At 40.7% G+C, this 22,196-nt stretch overlaps 1 protein-coding gene across 2 annotated transcripts in view; it reads left to right on the top strand.

Annotated features, from left to right (window-relative positions):
• The first annotated feature begins 5,601 nt into the window (after positions 1–5,601).
• DCTN6 (dynactin subunit 6) overlaps positions 5,602–22,196 on the top strand; it is a 23,621-nt gene continuing 7,026 nt past the window's right edge. Inside the window, exons 1-3 of one of the 2 annotated variants that reach the window (XM_007117736.3) lie at positions 5,602–5,707; positions 12,500–12,564; positions 21,618–21,723. In XM_007117736.3, the coding sequence (XP_007117798.1) occupies positions 5,685–5,707; positions 12,500–12,564; positions 21,618–21,723 (194 nt within the window). In that variant the 5' untranslated portion in view covers positions 5,602–5,684. Of the gene's footprint in view, positions 5,708–7,907; positions 8,008–12,499; positions 12,565–21,617; positions 21,724–22,196 lie in introns of those variants that run through there. The other variant, XM_028481635.2, reaches the window with a different exon arrangement.

Below are 22,196 nucleotides of genomic sequence, written 5' to 3'. Positions count from 1 at the left end.
GCGCAGGCTCAGCGGCCATGGCTCACGGGCCCAGCCGCTCCGCGGCATGTGGGATCTTCCCGGACCGGGGCACGAACCCGTGTCCCCTACATCGGCAGGCGGACTCTCAACCACTGCGCCACCAGGGAAGCCCTTTTTTTTTTTTTAATAGTACCTAGTCACCACCCTTTATATACCTATTTCTCGATTCGTTTATTGCCCGTCTCCCTGCTACAATGTGAGCTCTGCAAGGGAGGAACTTTGTTTTGTTTATTGCTGTACCCCGCCCTACACAGAGAACAGTGCCGGATGCGGATGATGTACTCAGTAAGTACTTGTTAAAATTTGAGAGGTTTTAAGGAAGCTAAAGTGTGGAGAGGAATATTTAAAGAGAAGCTCTTCTTTAGGGTGTGGACAAGAAATCCAAGAGACACTGCCTACAAGCAAGACAAGAACAAGAGGCCATTTCCTGGCGGGTAGAGGTCCAACTACTGAGCCCAGAGCATTACAACGCCATCCCAGACCAGCCACTTTTCATCTCTGAAGGCACATGCAAGAGCAAGCAGCCTTAAATAAGGGACGGGAGAGTATAGCCTGATTCAAAAGCATCTTAAGGGCAAGGACCCCCTGTTAGTGGGAGACAGCTCTGCACAGAAGAGAAGGCATGAAAGCAAGCCTCCAATTAGCTAGGGAGCTCTGAGCAAATCAGTCACCTCTCTGAGACTGAACACCTTCATCTTAAAATTCGATATAATAATGACAGTTATTCAGCGGAATTGTGTTGTCTTCAACAGAACTGTTATGGAGATTAGATAACGTATGTAAAAGCATGGAGGATAAAGCTGGTTGCTTGAATGTAGTTGAAGGTAACACAATTGAATAATAAAAATGATGAGCATTATTGGGCTACCATTTTATTTATTATTTTTTTAAATTTATTTATTTATTTATTTATGTTTGGCTGTGTTGGGTTTTTTTTGTTGTTGCTGCTCGCGGGCTTTCTCTAGCCGCAGCGAGCGGGGGCTACTCTTCGTTGCGGTGCGCGGGCTTCTCATTGCAGTGGTTCTCTTGTTGCGGAGCACGTGCTCTAGGTGTGCAGGCTTCAGTAGTTGTGGTTCACGGGCTCTAGAGCACAGGCTCGGTAGTTGTGGTGCATGGGCTTAGTTGCTCCGCCGCACGTGGGATCTTCCCAGACCAGGGCTCGAAACCGTGTCTCCTACACTGGCAGGCAGATTCTTAACCACTGCACCACCAGGGAAGTCCCTGGGCTACCATTTTATGATAGACCTGTGCTAAGCACTTGGAATAGAAGGATGAATAAGATATGGTTCCTGCCCTCAAGTAGCTCTGAATCTACTAGGGAGAAGGAAATGGCCACAAATACTTGCATTAAAGAACTATAGGTGCAGGGCTTCCCTGGTGGCGCAGTGGTTGAGAATCTGCCTGCTAATGCAGGGGACACGGGTTTGAGCCCTGGTCTGGGAAGATCCCACATGCCGCGGAGCAACTAGGCCCGTGAGCCACAACTACTGAGCCTGTGCGTCTGGAGCCTGTGCTCCGCAACAAGAGAGGCCGCGATAGTGAGAGGCCCGCGCACCGCGATGAAGAGTGGCCCCCGCTCGCCGCAACTAGAGAAAGCCCTCGCACAGAAACGAAGACCCAACACAGCAAAAATAAATAAATTAATTAATAAACTCCTACTCCCAACATCTTCTTAAAAAAAAAAAGAACTATAGGTGCAGTATACCGCTGGCACACTGTAGTGGACAAATAAAGAAGCAATCATCTGCAGAGATAAGGAATTTTTTAAATGCAGGGGAAGTGGAGAAGAGGGAATGCTTAAACTGGCTCTGGAAGGATGTTTCCAAACAGATGGATAGTTTATTCCAGGCCACAGATGGCACAAAGACCTAGACAAACAGTAGAGCAATTAATGGGAGAAAAGGGCTCCCTAAGCAATGAATAAGCTCACATCATAGTAAACATATTAAAATGCAACCACAACCCCCATTAAATATACTTGCTAGGTTCAGAAGAATTGAGTTGCACTTAATTTGTTAGGGAAAAGGTTATGCTTTTTGTCATTTAATTAAATATTTATTAATTCTTACTTGTACTTTTTGCATTTTGGAATCAGCACATTTTATTTGCAGGTCTCAAACATTTTACAGGTTCCCCGAAAGGCTTATAGGCCCTAGACACTGTAGCTAATATTGATAAAATGGTCCTTTTTACAAGCATGCCATGATGGTTAATTTTGTGTCAACTCAGGGTATGCTGCCCAGCTGTTTGGTCATCACCAGTCTAAATATTGCAGCGAAGGTTATCTTTAAGATGAGATTAAAATCAGATTTAAATCAGTATACTTTTAGTAAAACATATTACCATCTAAAATGTGGGGAGGGGGGTGGACTTCCCTGGTAGTGTAGTGGTTAAGAATCTGCCTGTCAATGCGGGGGACACGGGTTCGAGCCCTGGTTTGGGAAGATCCCACGTGCCGAGGAGCAACTAAGCCCGTGAGCCACAACTACTGAGCCTGCGCTCTAGAGCCCGCGAGCCACAACTACTGAGCCCACGTGCTGCCACTACTGAAGCCCACGCGCCTAGAGCCCATGCTCTGCAACAAGAGAAGCCACCACAATGAGAAGCCTGCGCACCGCAACAAAGAGTAGGCCCCACTCCCCGCAACTAGAGAAAGCCCGCGCGCAGCAATGAAGACCCAACGCAGCCAAAAATAAATAAATAAAATAAACAAAATGTGGGTGGGCCTATCCAATCAGCTGAAGGCCTTAAGAGCAAAGACTGAGGTCCCCCCCTCCCCCCGCGCCGCCGCAGAAAGCAATTCTGCCTCATAGAAACCCTGCCTGAATTTCCAGCTTGTAGATTTTGGATTTGAGACTGCAAGATCAACTTCTTCCACCCTGGGGGGCTATGTAACCACGTGAGCCAGTTCCTTAAAATAAATGTGTGTCTCCCACGGCTTCTGCTTCTCTGGAGAACACTAGCACCCATGCCATGGAGGTCTTTTTTTTTTTTTTTTTAAACATCTTTATTGGAGTATAATTGCTTTACAATGGTGTGTTAGTTCTGCTGTATAACAAAGTGAATCAGCTATACATATATATATCCCCATATCCCCTCCCTCTTGCGTCTCCCTCCCACCCTCCCTATCCCACCCCTCTAGGTGGTCACAAAGCACCGAGCTGATCTCCCTGTGCTATGTGGCTGCTTCCCACTAGCTATCTACTTTACGTTTCTTAGTGTATATATGTCCATGCCACTCTCTCACTTCGTCCCAGCTTGCCCTTCCCACTCCCCGTGTCCTCAAGTCCATTATCTACGTCTGTGTCCTTATTCCTATCCTGCCCCTAGGTTCTTCAGAACATTTTTTTTTTTAGAGTCCATATATATGTGTTAGCATAAGGTATTTGTTTTTCTCTTTCTGACTTCACTCTGTATGACAGACTCTAGGTCCATCCACCTCACTACAAATAATTCAATTTCGTTTCTTTTGATGGCCGAGTAATATTCCATGGTATATATGTGCCATATCTTCTTTATCCATTCGTCTGTCGATGGACACTTAGGTTGCTTCCGTGTCCTGGCTATTGTAAATAGAGCTGCAATGAACATTGTGGTACATGACTCTGTTTGAATTATGGTTTTCTCAGGGTATATGCCCAGTAGTGGGATTGCTGGGTCGTATGGTAGTTCTATTTTTAGTTTTTGAAGGAACCTCCATACTGTTCTCCATAGTGGCTGTATCAATTTATATTCCCACCAACAGTGCAAAAGGGTTCCCTTTTCTCCACACCCTCTCCAGCATTTACTGTTTGTAGATTTTTTGATGATGGCCATTCTGACTGGGCCATGGAAGTCTTTCAAATTAATTTAGACAGACATTGCTTAAAAATGAATAGGTGTTTACATGCTTGGAGACAACAGGATGTTTTTAATTCATCCATATATTTATTCAACAATTATTTTTTTAGTATCAACTATGTGTCAGGTACTGTGGTGAGTAAAGAGTAGGGACAAACTCATATGGCCTTGCTTTCATGGAACTTAGTCTTTTGGGGAGGTAGTAAAAGAAGTACAGCTGGTGATGGATGCTATCCTTATCCCTTGGAGATAACCAACAGTATAGCAAGAGTGACCTATTTTTTAAAAATTTTTATTTTATATTGGACTATAGTTGATTTACAATGTTTTGCTAGTTTCAGGTGTATAGCAAAGTGATTCAGTTATACATATACATATAAGAGTGACCTATTTCTGGCTCAGTGGTCAGAGAGGCTTCTCTGAGAATGAAGGTCAGTTTCTTGTATCAACTGAGCTGGGCTACAGTTCTCAGTTATTCAGTCAAACGCCAGTCTAGGTAATGTAGTGAAAGTATTTTGTTGATATGATTAAATGCCATAACCAGCTGATTTTAAGGAATGGAGATTATACTAGATAATCTGGGTGGGCTTGATTCAATCAGTTAAATGGCCTTGGGGCAGAGCTGGAGCTTCCTGAAGAAAGTCCACCTGTAGACAGGGCTTCACTCCATGTGTTGGGAGTTCCAGCCTGCCCTGAAGATTTCTCACCTGCCTAGCCAGCCCCACAATCACGCTGACCAATTCCCTGCAATAAATCTCTTAATATATTATCTCCTAGTGGTTCTGTTTCTGTGGTCGAACCCTGGCTGATACGCCCAGTATATGACATCTATCTGAGACTAGAGTCAGAATGGGGGGTGGGGCCGAGGGCAGGTGGAAGCTGTTTGGGTCTGAGATTCAGCCTGGCTTCCTGGAGAACGAAAGTGTGATTAGAGAAAGAGGAAGAGAACATGAAATTAAAGAAGAGAGAACTGGGCAGGGGCTGGATTTTAAAAGGAATGGAAAGTAAAATAACTGAATTTGGTTTTTAAAGGATGATTTTAGCTATGGGAGCGTGGCTTGGATGGGGGTGTGATTTCAGAGGTCAAGGGTGGAAGGGGCAGGCTACAGGGGAAGGTTAGATTAGAGAGGTGGCAGAGTAAATGATGCAAAGTGTAAGAATGAGATGTAAGAGCCGCAGAACTTGCCGGTGAATTGTGTATGGAGAGGTGAGGACTGCCAAGGATAACTGTTGAGTTTCTTGCTTGAGCAACTGGGTGAATGGCGGACTCCTTTACTAGACAGAGATCAAATGACCAACTTGGATCCTCTGGAGAGAGGGCAAGGGCGTAAATCAAAAGCTCTGTTCTGGACATTTTAGGTTTCATAAGACCTTGAGGCACCCAAGTGGACACGTGAAGTAGGCAATCGAATAATCAGCTCAGCAAGGAGGACAGAATTAGAGATATTAACCTGAGACCGACAGCAGGTAGAGGGTACTTAATTTACGGGAATAACGAGCTCACACTGAAAGGGAAAAGGGCCCAGGGTTTAGCGTTGGATCAAACTAAACGGCTGTTTTAAATCCGAGTCCATCGATCCCCGGATTGCGCTAAAACCAGATGGTGGCCACGCACCGCCCCCTGGCACAAGCCCGCGAACCTCAGCGAAGTCGAACTTTAAACCAGAGCCGGCCCCGCCCCCGGGCCCGCCCCGGGCCCGCCCCCCCGCGAGCAGCCCCGGGCTCCGCCCCTTCCCGATCCTGCCAGGCTCTGCAATCGCTCGTAGAGATCGTCGCTTTGCTGAGACGGTTGTGTAGATCCCACTGGAGGCCAGGCCCAAACCATGGCGGAAAAGACTCAAAAAAGGTGGGTCGCTGTCTGAGAAAAGCCTGTTCTGTCCTCTCCGCAGGGGTGGAACCTGTTCCTGGTCGCCTGTGGTGGGGACTTAGATGGTGTCTTATCCCGGGCGCCCGGCTTAGACGGTTCCTAAGGCCCAGACCTGGGCGTCCGCGGAGGGAGGGGACGACGGAGTAGCAGTAGAGCGGCACGGGATGGTATACGGAATGGGGCGGGGAAGCTTCTGGTTCTCGGTCCCTCCGCGACCTCTCCGGCTCTTCTCCGCCACGCGCCTGCGCGGAAGCTGTCTCGGGCGGGGCTGCGAGGGGAGGAGGGTGTTGTCCCCCGCCCCGGACACGGAGGATCTGTCCCCTTCTTTTCCGCTGCCTTCGGGGCGCCTGTAGCTGCCCTGTGCCCCGACACACACGGGAGTGCCGGCTGCTCCCTAATCCCTTCCTGCCTGTCGTGGGCTCTGTTTGTGTAGACGGGCTCCAGGGGGGCCGCGCCTGGACCAGAACTAGCTGCTTTGTAGACGCGTGGGGACAGGCCCTGGGGCTGCTTCTCCAGTGGGCTTACTGGCTGGGCACCCTGGGTGGAAAGGAGCGCCTGGGATGGGGACACGCTTAAGTTAAACTGTCTCCCACGGCAACAGTGTTGAGCACTCTCTGGTGACTCTCTGGAAAAGAAAACCGACAAACCTTGTTTTGGGTGTCATAAATTAACATTTAGGTTTTTCTTTTCTTTAGGCGGGTAATTGTAATCTTTTTCATAAGATAAAGAGGAAAGATCTGCTAGGAATATTATGCACAGTGAATAGTAGTGTGCAGTGGAGATGAAGGTGGTGTTGATTGTTGTTTTAATAGGTAGGTCTTTGGCTAAGCCTTCTCCCAGCTGCCTGTTTCCCCGTCCGCCCCATCACTCCCAGGTACTGTGAGGTCTACGTGGAGATGTTCGGACCACGTTTTAATTGATCTAGCGGTGACTTTAATTATTCCTGCCTCACAAAGTGTGCTGATTGTAGCACACACTGCCTGGAGCCTCTTCCATCTGCATAAAACTGAAGACAGGGCATTTTTGAGTCTCATCTGTTCTCGCTTGCCCAGGATAAGTTAAACGTTAGATAATACTTTTTTCATAAAAAAATCATAGCGAGAGGGAGGCTGAGGAAATGGAAAACTGGGATGGGAAATCATGTCTAAAATGAGATGTTTTATAGAGGTTAATTTATTTGTCCAGGGGCTTAATAAAATTGCTTTTTTAAGCACACAAACCAACTTGAAAAAACATTTACAAATGTTGATACATTCAAGGGCAGCATCATTCAGCTGTCACGAAGAATATCCAAAATGACAGGATGTTTCCAGGAAACTTTCAGCTAACAGAAAAGAGATGACTGGTGTTAGGATAATGATGTCCCAGAAATGAACTTTGCTTCAAGACATTTAAAGTCTCTGGGCTTCAGTTTCCTCATCTAGAAAACGAGAGGTTTGGACTATTTTCTGTTTTCTACTTCATGTCACTGAAGTTTTTTCTTCTATTCAGTAGAAAGGTTTTATATTTTCTGTGATTTCAGCAGACAAGTGACACGTAGTAACGCAGATGGATCACTTTAAAATTTTATTAACTTGTTCCTTGTAGAAAGTCAGTGTCTGTCAAAATGATGGGAGCAGGCATAGCTGTGTCTAATCTCAACATTTCTTGAAGATAGACCCAGGGATTATTAGTTTTTGGTTTGATATTCTTTTTACTTAGAGCTTTAAAAATACTTTGTGGTGGGAAGGTTTGTTCACAGAAATTTATAGAAGAAAAATTCTTGCACATCTTTTTTTAGTTTTTCACATCAGTAAGGAAGTGGTGATTTTTAAAAGTATTTATTTTTGGTGTTACTTTTCATTTATATGAGGGAATATTTGGGAGGATTCTGGAATATGAATGATGGAGAAACATATTAAAGAGTTTGTACTCTTCTGACTCTTCAGAGCTGTATTTCTGGTCTAGAACTCTCTCATGGCTCCAGATCTGGATATACTGTGTCTTTCTCCATGGATACCTCAAGCTGAGTTCATCTAAAATTTAACCAAATAACTTCATTTTTCATTTTCTTTCTTTTCTATGTACTGATGTTTTTCATCTCTTCCCACAGATATGTCAAATGCCTCGTAAAATTTTTTTCCAAATGCTCATCACATAATCTTTCTGGTTTTCTTCTTTTTTTCCTAGAAATCTTTGAAGTCCTGTCAACTTTGCTCTCTAAGACTGATGCACAGCTGTTATCCTGATGTTTCCCTCTGTCTTTGCACGCTGGAGCCTCTGTTTCTAGAATCTGTCTTGTCTGTTGGTTTGATTTACTTTTTTTACTTTGATTTAGCTAAGTACATTCTTCATTAGCTTCCTAATAAAGAGTGCATAGGAGATTTTTTTTTTTTTAGTCCTTGCAAGTCTAAAAATGTCTTTATTTTCCTTCTGTAGTTGTTTGCTAGTTTGGCTGGATAAACAGCTCTAGGTTAAAAGTAGTTTTCACTCAGATTTCTGTAGGGATTGTTTGCTGGTGTTGTAGTATCCAGTATTGCTCTTAAGAAATCTGATGCCATTCTGATTATTTCTTCCCCTCCGTGTGTGACTGTTCCACCCCCCACCCCTGGAAACATTTGAGGATCTTCTCTATAGTGTTCAAAAATTTTATGATAATGGTACTTGCCATGGGTGTTTTGCATTTACTGAGTCCTTCCGGAGTGGAGATTGATAGCCTTTGTCCTGGGGAATTTTCTTGTATTATTCTTTCATAGTTTATTCTCCACCAATATCTCTATTTTCTCCTTTCAAGATTACTTTTATTGGAATTACTTTTATACTTCATGTATTGGTCCTCTAACCGTCTTGCCTTTTCTTTTTTTTTTTTTTTACATTTTGTTCTACTTTCTGGGAGAGCTCTTTTTTTAACCTCCATCCTTCTAGTGAATTTGGCAGGAAGCTGAGCTTTTCATTGAAGAACTCAGGATGTCTGGTAGTTTCTGTAGAAAAGAGTCATCTTCTTATCTCCTTGCCGCCTGAAATTCTGTATGAGGCCAGGAAGGCACATGGGGAAGGAGTGCTGGTGGTCTCACTGTTGCTCTGCCCGTCATTGTCACCTGGCTTTGGCTTGATATCTTAAGCGCAGCGCCTCATGGAGGGGCCAGTCATCACCCGGCTGTGCCCCTGAGGACGGGGACGTGGGCAGACATCTGACTGCTTGGCTGCCTCGCATATTCTCCCCTTCCCTAGTACCTAGTGCCTCCAAGCGAAGCCTCTCTCAGTGACTCTTCTCCTGCTGCTTTCAGTCTTCTGAAAGTCTTGACATCTTTCATCTGCTGTTCTCCCTTGCTCTTTGGGAATAGTACTTCTTTTATTCCTTTACTGTTGTTTTAGTGGTATTTTGAAAGGAGAGGTAAGTTGTCCATGTAGACCAGGGGTGGGCAAACTTTTTCTGTAAAAAGCTAGTATTACCTTGTTTTTATTGTTAAGGAGTACTTAGTGTTCCAGTAAGCTGGTGGCAATATTTTATTTCATTACCTCTCCCTTTTTATGGCTATGAAGGTTATTAACAATGTTTCACTGTTCTGAATAATATTATAATGACCAATTTGTGCATATATTTTCCTCCTATTGAATTCTTGATGATAGAACTCCAGAACTAGATTTCCTAGATCACACATTATGAATATTTTTATGATTCCTGATGCATGTTGGTCCAGTAATTTCCAAGAGGTGTCCTCATAGTGCCACCAGAAATGTCCTAGTGTCTCAGTTAAATTACAGCTGCATCATCATCGGATAGCTGTCATTAAAGGAAAAACAAAACACCTCATCACTCTGAACAAACTAATATGAGATAAGAAATGGACCAGAATATAACCATATTGAATATTCCAAGTATTCACATTTATCTCATAACACAGCCTTTCATTTCTTCCCTCCATTGACTTGTGTCATGTTTCTGCTAGTATGATATCAAGAATCCTGGGTGTAATATGACACAGAACAGTTATGAACAGTGGTCTAGAAATATTCTAACCCATGCCATTGTGAATATGGTGTAATCAGGTTATATTTGTGATAGCAGTTTATTTATTTGGAGACTGAAAGTAATGAGAAGTAATGTTAATGAAAAATAATTTTTTCCTTGGTTAAAGAGGATTGTTGCTGAAGCAGTGGGAGAAATGATTTGAAGAACAGAAAAACTGGTCTTAAAGGGAAACTAAGGAGTCTAAAGTTCATTAAATGATACTTACAAGTTACATGAAAGTATTTTTAGATAAAATAAAGGGGGAGACACTTTTAAGGATTATGATTTGAGGGGGACTTTTTCAGGAAAGTGGATAAAGTTTCACCCTGATTATGGAAACATATCCAGGACTTCTTTAGTACCTGGCCTTAAGAAAATTTGATCAGTTATTGATTGATTGATTTGGATGGGTAATGCATTTGTGTGATTCAAAATGCAAACAATTTAAAAAATGATATATAATGAAAAAAATCTTCCATCTATCCTGTGTCCCTGCTATCTAGCTCCTCTCTCTGAAGGCAGTGAGTATTGATTGTTTCTTACCTGTTCTTCCAGAGATAGCTTGGAAATATTCAAGAAAATACAAATATTAAGCAGTTACATACTAGTACTACTGTACAGGTTGCACCAGTTGTAAATGATGCTCAAAAGTCATTTCAGAAAAGCTGAATGTGCTAAACACTTAAGTATTTTATTAGAATGGTAAGGTTGTCTTGTTTAAGTTCTTGTTACATATAATGAAAATTTTCAGTCATCATGGAGGACAAATTTTAAAAACATATGAATCTGTTTCACAGTAAAACATTTGAAAAAATAAAACTTTGCAATAATATTTTTTAAAATCAAAGAAGTATCCAAAAAAGACATGAAAAACAGAAAGTACCATTAAATTTGTTTATAGTATCTACTGTATGTTAAAAATAAGCAAGTAGGCACTTCCCTGGTGGTGCAGTGGTTAAGAACCCGCCTGCCAATGCAGGGGACACGGGTTCGAGCCCTGGTCCAGGAAGATCCCACATGCCACAGAGCAACTAAGCCCGTGTGCCACACTACTGAGCCTGCGCTCTAGAGCCCTCAAGCCACAACTACTGAGCCCGAGTGCCACAACTACTGAAGCCTGTGTGCCTAGAGAGAGCCCGTGCTCCACAACAAGAGAATCCACTGCTATGAGAAGCCCGCACACCACAGTGAAGAGTAGCCCCCGCTCACAGCAACTAGAGAAAGCCTGCGCTCAGCAGCGAAGACCCAAAGCAGCCAAAGATAGATAAATAAATAAATTAAAAATAAATAAATATTTTCATACATGAATATTTATAGAACTTAATGATATTGATATGAGTGAATCATTGCACTCTAGATTTCTAGTCCTTGCTAGTGGTGATATAAATATTTAATTATAAATATGATATTTACTGAAATGAGAAAACAACTTTTTGGAAAATTTATAAATCAAGGCTGTAACATGCAAGTCAAGAAAACTTCAACTGTTTTATATACCAGGTTTTAGTAATTTACTTGAAATGCAAAGTTCATGTCTTAGAGGAAACTTTGATAGGTTTTGTTTATCTTGTAGAGCTAGAACATGGCAAGGATGTCTGGTTTCATCACTCTTCTACTTAATATCATACTGGAAGTCTTAGCCAGGACAATAAGGGAAGAAAAAGAAATAATATGAATACAAATTGGAAAAGAAGAAATAAAACTGTCCCTATCCACAGATAACAAAATTGTTTACATGAAACTGGTTTACATGGAAAATCCCAGAGAATCTGTACAACTACTTGAACTAAGTGGGGTTAGCAAGGTTGCAAGATACAAGGTCAATATACAAAATTACTGTATTCCTATAAACTTGCAATGAACAACTAGAAATCAAAATTTTGAAAAATCCACACAGATATAAAATAGAAATATCTAAAATGGTATTGTTATTTCATAGAAACTGAGAGCAGATTTAACACCATGAATAATATCATTACTACTAAATTATTAATGACTACGAGTTACTTAATGATTATCAGTTTACTGGGGAAGTCATTTGGTACAGTTCTTCATGTCAGCTCCTGGCTCAGCTAGGGCAGCATTTAGCTAGATTCAGCTGTGTCCAACAAAAGATCACAGCAGAATATCAAAAACATTAATAAATTATTCAGAAATTATTAATTTTTTGAATCATTTGCATTACAATTTATATCACTTGATCAGTTTTATCATATACATAGAGAATAAATAGAAATATTTGTAAATTTTATATTTCTACATTGATTTCTATATTAATATTACATTGCTGCATTGTTAAATATTTTGAATGAACATTCTTTTTCCTCTTTTTAACCAAAATACTGGCATGTTACTGTCCATTTTCTGGCTTTGATTTTGTTGACTTAACAATGTAGCTTGGAGATCATTCCAACTCTTTACATACAGGATTATTCATTCTTTATTATGCTGTATATTAGTTCATAGTATACCATAATTTATTAACAGTTCCCTACTAATGAATATCTAGATTGTTTTGAGCTTTTTGCTATTTAGAAACAATGTTGGTGTTAAAAGAGTCCAAAGCCTCTTTTCCTCTCAAGCATTTTAAGAACGCACGATAAATAATTTTAGCTCAGTGGATGGTGTGCCACCTGAGAAGTTTATATTAAATCTTACAGTTTACTTTTCATTTTTCCCTCAATATGTTTTAACCTTTTTCTCATTGCAGTGTCAAGATAGCTTCTATAACAGTATTTTTAAACTTTACACATGATGAATGTTACCTTTTTTTCCTACAGTGTGAAGATTGCACCTGGAGCAGTTGTGTGTGTAGAGAGTGAAATCAGGGGTGATGTAACTATAGGTAAGAAAATAGCCTCTTAGTGTTGTTTCTCAAGAATTGGTGTGATTTATTTCAGTGCTTTACAATTCATTAGGTATTATTTTCTATGTTTGACTGATGTCCTAATTTTATTGAGAAACAGTGTATTTCTCTAAGTGTTTAATATTTCTAAAAGAATTTAGTGTGATGGAGTCTATATTTAAACTCATGTCTGATAAACTAACAAGGCAATATAATAAAGTCATTTATTTATCTGAGAGACAGCTATTGTGTACCTACTATGTGCCAGGCACTGTGCTAGCACTAGGGACCCAGCAGTAAACACAGCAGACAAAGGTACTGCCTTCACAGAGCTTACATTCTATTAAGAGTAGAAACCACGGAATCTGACAGACTTGGGGTAGCATCCTCGCTCTTAACCTGCTGAGTTACCTCTGGCATGTCACTTAACCTGTCTCATTTTCCCCATCTGTGTAATTGTGTGTATCAGAAATAGGTTCAACTGCTTGTAGTGGTGGCTTACACACTCAAAGGTTTACTCCCTTATGCAAAAAGCCCAGGGGTAGGAAATTCAGGGCCTGTCAATTGATTGTCTGGGAACTCCAGTCTTGCAGGCCAGGATGTGATGGCTAGAGCACGAAGAGTGGTCTTGGATAAGAAAGGGGAGGAGCGGAGACAAAGGGTGTACCTCCCAGTGCATCAGCTCCCCTTAAATAGTTTTCCTGAAAGTTCCACACAGTCTTTTGCCTTTTGCCTTGGTCTCGGTCTCATGGACACACTTAGCTACAGAGAAGGCTGGGAGATGTAGTCTGAACTGGACCCATTGCTGCCCCCTTATTGGGTTCTGTTACAAGGCAAAAGCGAAGAATGGATATTCGCTGGTAGTTAGCAGCTTTTGTCACAGGCAAAATAGGAGTGCCTCCCTCAGAGGTTTGCTTTTTTTTTAACCTCATAGGTTTTTGAAGGATTAAATAAAAGAATATTTGTGAAAGTCATTGCCCAATACCTAACAGATAGTAAGCACTCAATAAACGTTGGCTAATCACACTGTAAAATCAGTGTAGCCTTGTTAGATGTGAAGTCCAACATCTAAATCAAATGAGCAATTTAACATGAGGCAACTTGCTTATATGAACATGATTAAATTTCCCCAAATGCACATTTTAGCACATTCTAGTTCTTTTACATGTGTTTTCACTGGACATGGTGCCCTGGTAGCTTTATTAATGTGAGCCCATCCTTACTAGCCACTGTGTGTTGCTGGAGTAGAGCTTTCAGGGAATTAAGTACACTTTCAGAGAGAAGATATGCCTTGTTCCCTTATACTAACAGTATCTGTAAAAGAAAAAAATTTTTTTTTAATTTTAATAAGTCTAAGCCTCCAGCCACTTCAGGCATCATGTCTTATAAAACCAGTTAAGATTGTGCCTGTATTGGGGACTTCCCTGGTGGCCCAGTGGTTAAGACTCTGCGCTCCCAATGCAGGGGGCCTGGGTTCGATCCCTGGTCAGGGAATTAGATGCCACATGCATGCCACAACTAAGAGTTCGCATGCCACAACTAAGGAGCCCGTGAACCACAACTAAGGAGCACGCCTGCCGCAACTAAGACCCGGCGTAACCAAATAAATAAATAAATAAAGGAAATACAGCATTAAATTACTAAAAAATAAAGATCATGCCAGTATTATGGAATCATTAGGAATTTGCCAGGTTGGATTTATTAAATTATAATATTTTAAATTGACAGAATTTCAAAGTTTAGATGATGGTTCTTTCTTTCCAGTGCTGTAGTAACTCTTTGTTAACTCTTAAACCACTTGCAAACTTTTTATGAGGAGAAATTATGATGGTCACGTTTATCAAAATATTCCTCTGCATTTTGCCTTTTTTTTTTTTTTTTTTTTTGGCCTCATGTGGGCTCTTAGTTCTCCAACCAGGGGATTGAACCTGAGCCCCCTGCATTGGGAGCATGGAGTCTTAACCACTGAACCGCCAGGGAAGTCCCTCCTCTGCATTTTTATTCTAGTATTTTTACGGTTTTCTTCATGATTCGAGGAATAACATCTAATAATAGCCCACAAGGTATTCTATAATTAGAAGGAAAATAAGACTAAAATAATTACTTTCCCTCTCATTTCTACTTCTTCCTCACTTTAAACAATTAGTGTTCAGTATCTACTGTGTAGTAGATATATAGATGGTATGAATGTCTCTACAGGCATAAATGTACACACAGGTATACATATATGCTTGTGTGTGTGTGTGTTTCAGATTTGAAATAACAGGTCCTGTCCTTGCAGAGCATCCCTAGAATAGCAGTAAAGGCTTTATCCTGTGAAAAGGAGAGCTGGACCACTACTTAGGACTGGGGCCTGGGGGTCTCAGGAACCAGTGCTCGCTTTTCTGTTCTCCCTCTGTCTTTCGTTCCTTTGTGCTTCTCCCCTTTGTTTATCCCTTTTATCCTCCTGCCTTCTGTAAATGTTGAAATTATGTGAAGAAAGACAGTATTTAAATCTACTTTCCATGTAAGCTGATTACCATCTGATCATGCACAACTTTGATGGTTAAAATATAAAATGATTGTTCAACACAGATTTTCAGTGATGGATTGTAGCATAAGAAGTGGTAATTTTTTTAAAACTAGTGTTTGAAGTTTATCATAGAATGGATCTAAGTTAATATTTGTTGGGTTTATTTTTGACCCAGTTTTTTAGAACAAGAAAATTTGCTCATGTTACAGAAACATCTCAATTTTTAGAATTAAGGAAAGGGGCTTCCCTGGCGGTCCAGTGGTTGGGAGTTTGCCTTCCAGAGGTGGGGACACAGGTTCGATCCCTGGTCAGGGAACTAGGATCCCACAGGCCTCAGGGCAATTAGGCCCACAAGCCGCAACTCTTGAGCCCATGCCCAAAACTAGAGAGAAGCCCATGTGCTGCAGCTAAGACCTGATGCAGCCCAAAAATATAAATAAATAAATATTTTTAAAGAAAATTAAGGAAAAGATTCAGAAGTGATATAGTTACCCAGTGTTCTATGTTACACAATTCTTATCTCATTTTCATTGTGCCTGTTTCTTATCTCTAATTTTATATTATAAATATCGAAATTTTCCAGTATTGGTATTTAGTCATTTCTATCATGTTATCATTGGTATAGAATTATCTCTTATCTTTTGATAGTATTAATTCATTTTTAAGATGTAATACATCAGATTAAAAAAGCTCCTGGGAGATATAAAGTTAAATCAAAGCTGAGTAGAGATAAGTTATCTGATTAAATCTCACTCTCCCTACCTTGTTGTGTTTTTTTTATTTTTAGTGTTGTGGTGGGTTTTTTTTGGGGGGGTGGAATTTTCTTCTTAGGGAAACTTTTATTTTCTTATTTATTTTAAATAATTTTTATTGGAGTATAGTTGATTTACAATGTTGTGTTAGTTTCTGCTGTCTAGCAAAGTGAATCAGTTACACATACACATCTATGCACTCTTTTGTAGATTCTTTTCCCATATAGGTCATTACAGAGCACTGAGTAGAGCTCCCTGTGCTATACAGTAGGTCCTTATTAGTTGTCTATTTTATATATAGTGGTATATGTCAGTTCTGATCTCCCATTTTATCCCTCCGCCTCCCTTTTCCCACTGGTAACTGTAAGTTTGTTTTCTACATCTGTGATTCTATTTCTGTTTTGTAAGTAAGTTCATTTGTACCATTTTTTTAGATTCCATATATAAGCAATATATGATATTTGTCTTTTTCTGAATTACTTCACTTAGTATGATAATCTCTGGGTCCTTCCATGTTGCTGAAAATGGCATTATCTCATTCTTTCTTATGGCTGAGTAATATTCCATTGTATATATATACCACATCTTCTTTATCCATTCCTCTGTCAATGGACTGTTTTTCAACTTACGGCTGTTTTTATTTTTGCTTAATTTATCAGAATAACTAATGTAAGTCTTCTGTTACAGTATGAGATTTGAGCACTTAATAAGCTCTGTTTTCTGGCTTAAGTGGCAATAAATTTAAGTGTAGTTTAATTAATAGATTTTTCAGGATGTTTTACATAACTTTTCATTCCCTCATCAGTTTTACTCTTACCAAATTATTCCATTCTGAAATATTTGAGGAGGAAAGTAATTTTTTCCTTTGCTATGTTTCAGTTAGTAGAACTTTAAACCTGATCTTCTGTTTTCCTAGAAAATCAGGTATTTGGTTTATCAAAGTAACTAGTCCAAAGCTTTGAAGTATTGTGCTTAACCAGAAACCCTATGGCTGTGGCTCTGCAGGAGCCTGACCCTTTCCTGAGAGGCAGCTAGGAAACAGACCTTGGGGAAAATAACAGCACTCTCGTTAATTATAATTTGGGTAAATAAGGTTTCATAGTATGAAGCCTGTTTTTAATTAGTTTGCCTTGATTCATGGGCCATGCATTATTTCCTGAAAATTTTGTTTTGAAAGCTGAAAAACATTTCAGAAAGGTAGCTCTGAGCACAGTCCTGTAGTCCTGTTACAGGGTGAAGGCAGACTTCTGGGGTTAAGACAGGGCTTTGTGGGACATCGTAATGTGAAGGCAGAACTGAGTACAGTGGCAAAGCTTTGTGATAGAAGCACTTTGTCCCACTTATTCTGTCGTTCTTTCCATTAGAGTTTTTGGAAATCTTTTTTTTAATTGAGGTAACATTGGTTTATAACATTATGTAAGTTTCATATGTACATTATATGGAAATCTTTTTCAGTAAAGCAGAACAGTGGCTTTGACTTGAGAAATTCATCGAATATAAAGCAGTTCTTAAAGGTACTTCAGCTTACAGGTCAAAGGAATTGTTCTCATTTTCAAAAGAGACCTTGTGGCTTTTGGAGCTGTTTATTGACATATGAAAATGTCCACAAAGATTGCTTTCTGTGGCAAAGATAGACAGGAAAAATGCCCTTTACTAAATGAGGGGAATGGAAATTTGATGCAAGGAATGTCTTTCTGGCTGGGTTGCGTCAAGCCCGGCCAACCATTTAGAAAAATAATTCATCAGCCAGTGAGGCAGCTCCGACTCTAGACACACTTATCCAAACAAGGAGATAAGCCAAATAGGGTTTCAGCACATTTGGTAAGAAAATATACAAACTGCCCTGCCAGAAAGAGCGCCAAGAAAGTTCACAGCAGCCTTTTAAAAAAAAACTTTCCATGGTGACAGATTTTTATTGTTAAAGCATTTTAACCTCAAGACCCTTCAGCTTGGTTTGAATTCAGACCCATTCTAGGTAAAAATGCCTCTTGCGTGCAGAAAAGTATGGAGCAGACTGTGCTCACATTCCAGTGTCTTGGACCTAGTGCTCAGGTTGCCGGGCTGTCTGCTGCCGACCTCCAGCGCTGCACAGAGACAAAGCCTCGAGTACTCACCTAAGTCAGAAAGTTCCTTTAAGGAGTTCACCAAACTTAAGTCTTAGCAGTCACATGTCCTGCGGTTCAAATACACATACTAACCTCTCTAGTCTCTGCCCAAAAAAGACCTACAGGAGGTTAAGGGAAGCTATTCAGTTTATTGTCACCCGTGACCTTTTTGTTAACATCACGACTTGAAGTAGATAGTTTCACCTTTCAAGTCATTTCAGCCCTGAACTCCAAGACTTGTAGTTTGGCAGTGCAGCCACCAGGTGGAGGTGTTGTCCTAAACACAGGTCTCACAGCAGCTGCTCACAGGTCTCATATAATGCTTTATATCCCGGGGCAAGGCCATCAGATTTATAACCAGTTTTCCAGTTACTTACTAATAAACTTATTAATAATGATAAAAACAATAACAATAATAAACACCTGGCTAAAATAACCCCAGCATTATTTTTAAATATTGTGTCAGAAGACATGGGATTTGGAATTATTTAGTTTTTAAAAATTTGTGCTCATCTCTTTGGGTTTCTTTTGTATAATTAACACGTATTATATTATTTTTGAAAGAGAAAGATGAAAATACCAATTGTTTTCAAAGCTGTACTTCAGAGGAACTTTTAAAGAAGCACAGGTCCCAATGGTACTTTTGTCTTATTAGCCCTTTCTCAGGTAGCTTCTTGCAAGGCTGCTTGTTGTCAAAAGCTGCAGCCTGAGTACCAGCAGAATATCTAGTGCCTCTGGCTACTTATCTAGCTGTGGCAAAGGATCTGCTTTCTGTCATAGCCGTGATGATCTCTTCCTCCTGTCAGATTTTTAATGCTAGCAATGGAAAATTATTAATTTTATTAATTATTAATCTTTTTCACTATCTTACAGTATGGTGAAGAATTTTCCTCCCTGGTTAAAAAGAGGTTTTACCCCAGTACCTGAGTATCAGGGAAGTAAAGCACTCTCTTTTCTTCTGTTTCTCAAACCACAGGAGTTATTTTGTTTACTGTGATAAAGTTCTTAGCTCTTAGTGTCAGGTAGTGATGAACTTCCCATTTTGAAGAACTATGATCTCCTTTTCAAACATTATTTTATATAATCCACACTTCAGCCCAGTGAGGTAGGTTATCATACTCATCTTTTTATAGATGAGAAAACTGAGGCATTTGAGAGATTAAGCACATAGCCTTTAAGTGATAAAGGCCAGAGCCTGGACTTTCTAGACAAGGGGCGGGGTGCTAGCTGGGGCTTTAATTATAAAGAACCTAAAATAGAACGATCATGTTCCTCTATCATGGAATATTTTGACGTAAAATGTAAATCTGGTATTGTGCAAGCTACAGATTTAAATTGGTTCACATGGCTGGAAGACCTGTAAGAAATTTCTCATTTCAAAGGAATCCAGTGTTTGTTTCAGCAATGTTTTAGCACCTCTCCCCAAAAGTAGTAACTTCTAAATGCCCCTTATTAGGGGATTGGTTAAATAAATTATGGTATATTCATATGATGTGAAATAATATTGAGCCATTAAAAAGAATAGCCAGCTAGATGTACTTATATGGAAAAATCACCATGACTTATTAGGTGAAAAAGCAAATTGCAGAATAAGTACTATTCCTTGTTTTTTTGAAAAAGTATGTACTTGTAATTTGTATTTTTTCTCCTTTATTTTTTAACTTTCTAATGAAATATATTTTATATACAGTGATACTTACAGATTTTAAGTATATAGTAGTACTTAAATCTGGAATAATATACTCCAAATTTTTAAGAATAGTTACCCCTAGGGAATGGGATTAGCAAGAGGAGAGAGGATCTTTCACTTTTGGCTTTGATTTTGAGGTTTTTCTAATGAGTATGTATTCCTTTTATAAATGTGTATGTGTGTGTTTAACAAAGGAAAAAGGCACACGTGGTCACAGTCATGGTCGCCTTGAGAAGCTTCCCAGGGATCTCAGTGATCCCATATTCTATTCTGAAATCTCCTATCCTGAACAGGAGAATTCACCAGGGAAATTGTACTTTAGCAGCTGAGAATTTGGGGAGCCAGAGGTGACAGAAATAACAAAGCCACTCTGTGCAGCCTTTGACTTGGGCCCCACCCTCTTTATCAATCCCCAGCTCTTCATTGTTAGGGGAAAAAATAAGCTGCACCGAGATTCCTTCCAATTCTCTGGGCACCTGGAATGCCTCTTTATTTTAATACATTTTTGAGCAAGCATGTTAAGTATTCCCAATTTTTAAGATAAACAAGCTCAAAAGGGCAAATATAGCACACATTCCTTTTTGTTTCCCTGTAACATACAGCCCTGCCTGTCAAAAGCAGATAATGATTACTGAATAAATTAAAAAGTTATTAATATACTTTATTAAAACAATAGAATACAAACTTCATGGACAGTGCCATCTGTCTGACTCCCCGCCTGCTTCTGTCAGCACTTCCGCCCACCCTCCCTTACTTTCAGAGTCAGTTACTTCCTGTCCGCTTGTTTACAGATAAAAATGGCCTTGGTATGGGTGGGTGGGCGGTGTTGGAGGGAGCAGCTGCCCTGAGAGATTCTGTTTTCTCATTAGTGGTTTCATTATCACCCAAATGCTAGGCCTATGAGTAAATAAAGCAGGGGGAGGGGATGTTACCCGGTTTAGGCAGTACAGTGCCTCCTCCACCCCAACCGCCAATGGGCTTGATGAGAACCCTTCCTGCCCCTCGACTTGAGGTTGGAGTCACTGCCTCAGGTCGCCCTTTATCAGAGTCGTAGGATTCCAGTAACCATGCTTGGCTCCTTCCTCTGCCTGCTGTTACCCCTTTCAACTGGTTAAAATCACATCCTAGACCAGTAGGGATGGTGACAGAGTAACAAAGCTAAGGTTAGTCTCCATGTTTTCTAACTCTCATCTTGCCCATATTTCCTCTTAATCCCTTAATAAAAGGACTAATTCTGGGCTTCTGTGGTGGCGCAGTGGTTAAGAATCTGCCTGCCAATGAAGGGGACACGGGTTCGAGCCCTGGTCCAGGAAGATACCACATGCCGCGGAGCAACTAAGCCCGTGCGCCACAACTACTGAGCCCACGTGCCACAACTACTGAAGCCCGTGTGCCTGGAGCCTGTGCTGCACAACAAGAGAAGCCACCGCAATGAGAAGCCCGCGCACCCCAACAACGAGTAGCCCCCGCTCGCCGCAACTAGAGAAAGCCCACGCGCAGCAACGAAGACCCAACACAACCAAAAATAAATTAATTAAAATAAATTAATTAATTAGCTAATTAAAAGGACTAATTCTGTAACGCACTAGCATAAGAAAGCACCAACATTGTAAGCAAAGAGAGCCTTACCTTTATGAGGGAAAGGAAGGAAGGGAATTAAATTTTATTGCTGGCTATGTGTCAGAATACTATGTCTACAAACATTATTTCATCTAATTCTTAAAACAGCCCTGCAAGACTGGTATTATCACCGCCCCCATTTCACTGCTGAGATAACAGAGGCTTCAGAACAGAGGGTGAGCCAGGGCTGTCCGGCTCCAAAGCGTGTGCTGTCTCCACTCACCTTGGCTTGAGATTTGGCACGATCGGCATTGATAACATTTGTAACGTGCCTAGTGTGGTGCCTGGCACCTACTTTAGCAAACATTCTTCCCAACAGCCTCCTTGGAAGCGCAGCCTTCAAAAGTAATTTCTTTTCACCATACTTTTAACAGGACCCAGGACAGTGATCCACCCTAAAGCACGAATCATTGCGGAAGCCGGGCCCATAGTGATCGGCGAAGGTAACCTAATAGAAGAACAGGCGCTCATCATAAATGCGTGAGTGAGACTCTTACAGATGTTCTGAATCAGGTGCCACAGAGAGTGTTTCCATTCATTTCAGACCCATCTCTAAGGATCTTTTACAACTGACATCTGGAAAGCCCACTATTTGAGAACTAGGGAAACACTAAGCATCTTTTTCTTTTTTTAAAAAATTTATTTATTTATTTTTAACATCTTTATTGGAGTATAATTGCTTTTCAATGATGTGTTAGTTTCTGCTTTATAACAATGTGAATCAGATATACTTATCCATATATCCCCATATCTCCTCCCTCTTGCCTCTCCCTCCCACCCTCCCTATCCCACCCCTCTAGGTGGTCACAGAGCACCGAGCTGATCTCCCTGTGCTATACAGCTGCTTCCCACTAGCTAGCTATTTTACGTTTGGTTATGTACATATGTCCATGCCACTCTCTCACTTCATCCCAGCTTCCCCTTCCCCCTCCCCGTGTCCTCAAGTCCATTCT

The sequence above is a fragment of the Physeter macrocephalus genome, chromosome 20 (genome assembly GCF_002837175.3).
Source record: "Physeter macrocephalus isolate SW-GA chromosome 20, ASM283717v5, whole genome shotgun sequence".
NCBI classification, from domain to species: Eukaryota; Metazoa; Chordata; class Mammalia; order Artiodactyla; family Physeteridae; genus Physeter; species Physeter macrocephalus.
This window is presented reverse-complemented; position numbering and strand designations above follow the sequence as displayed.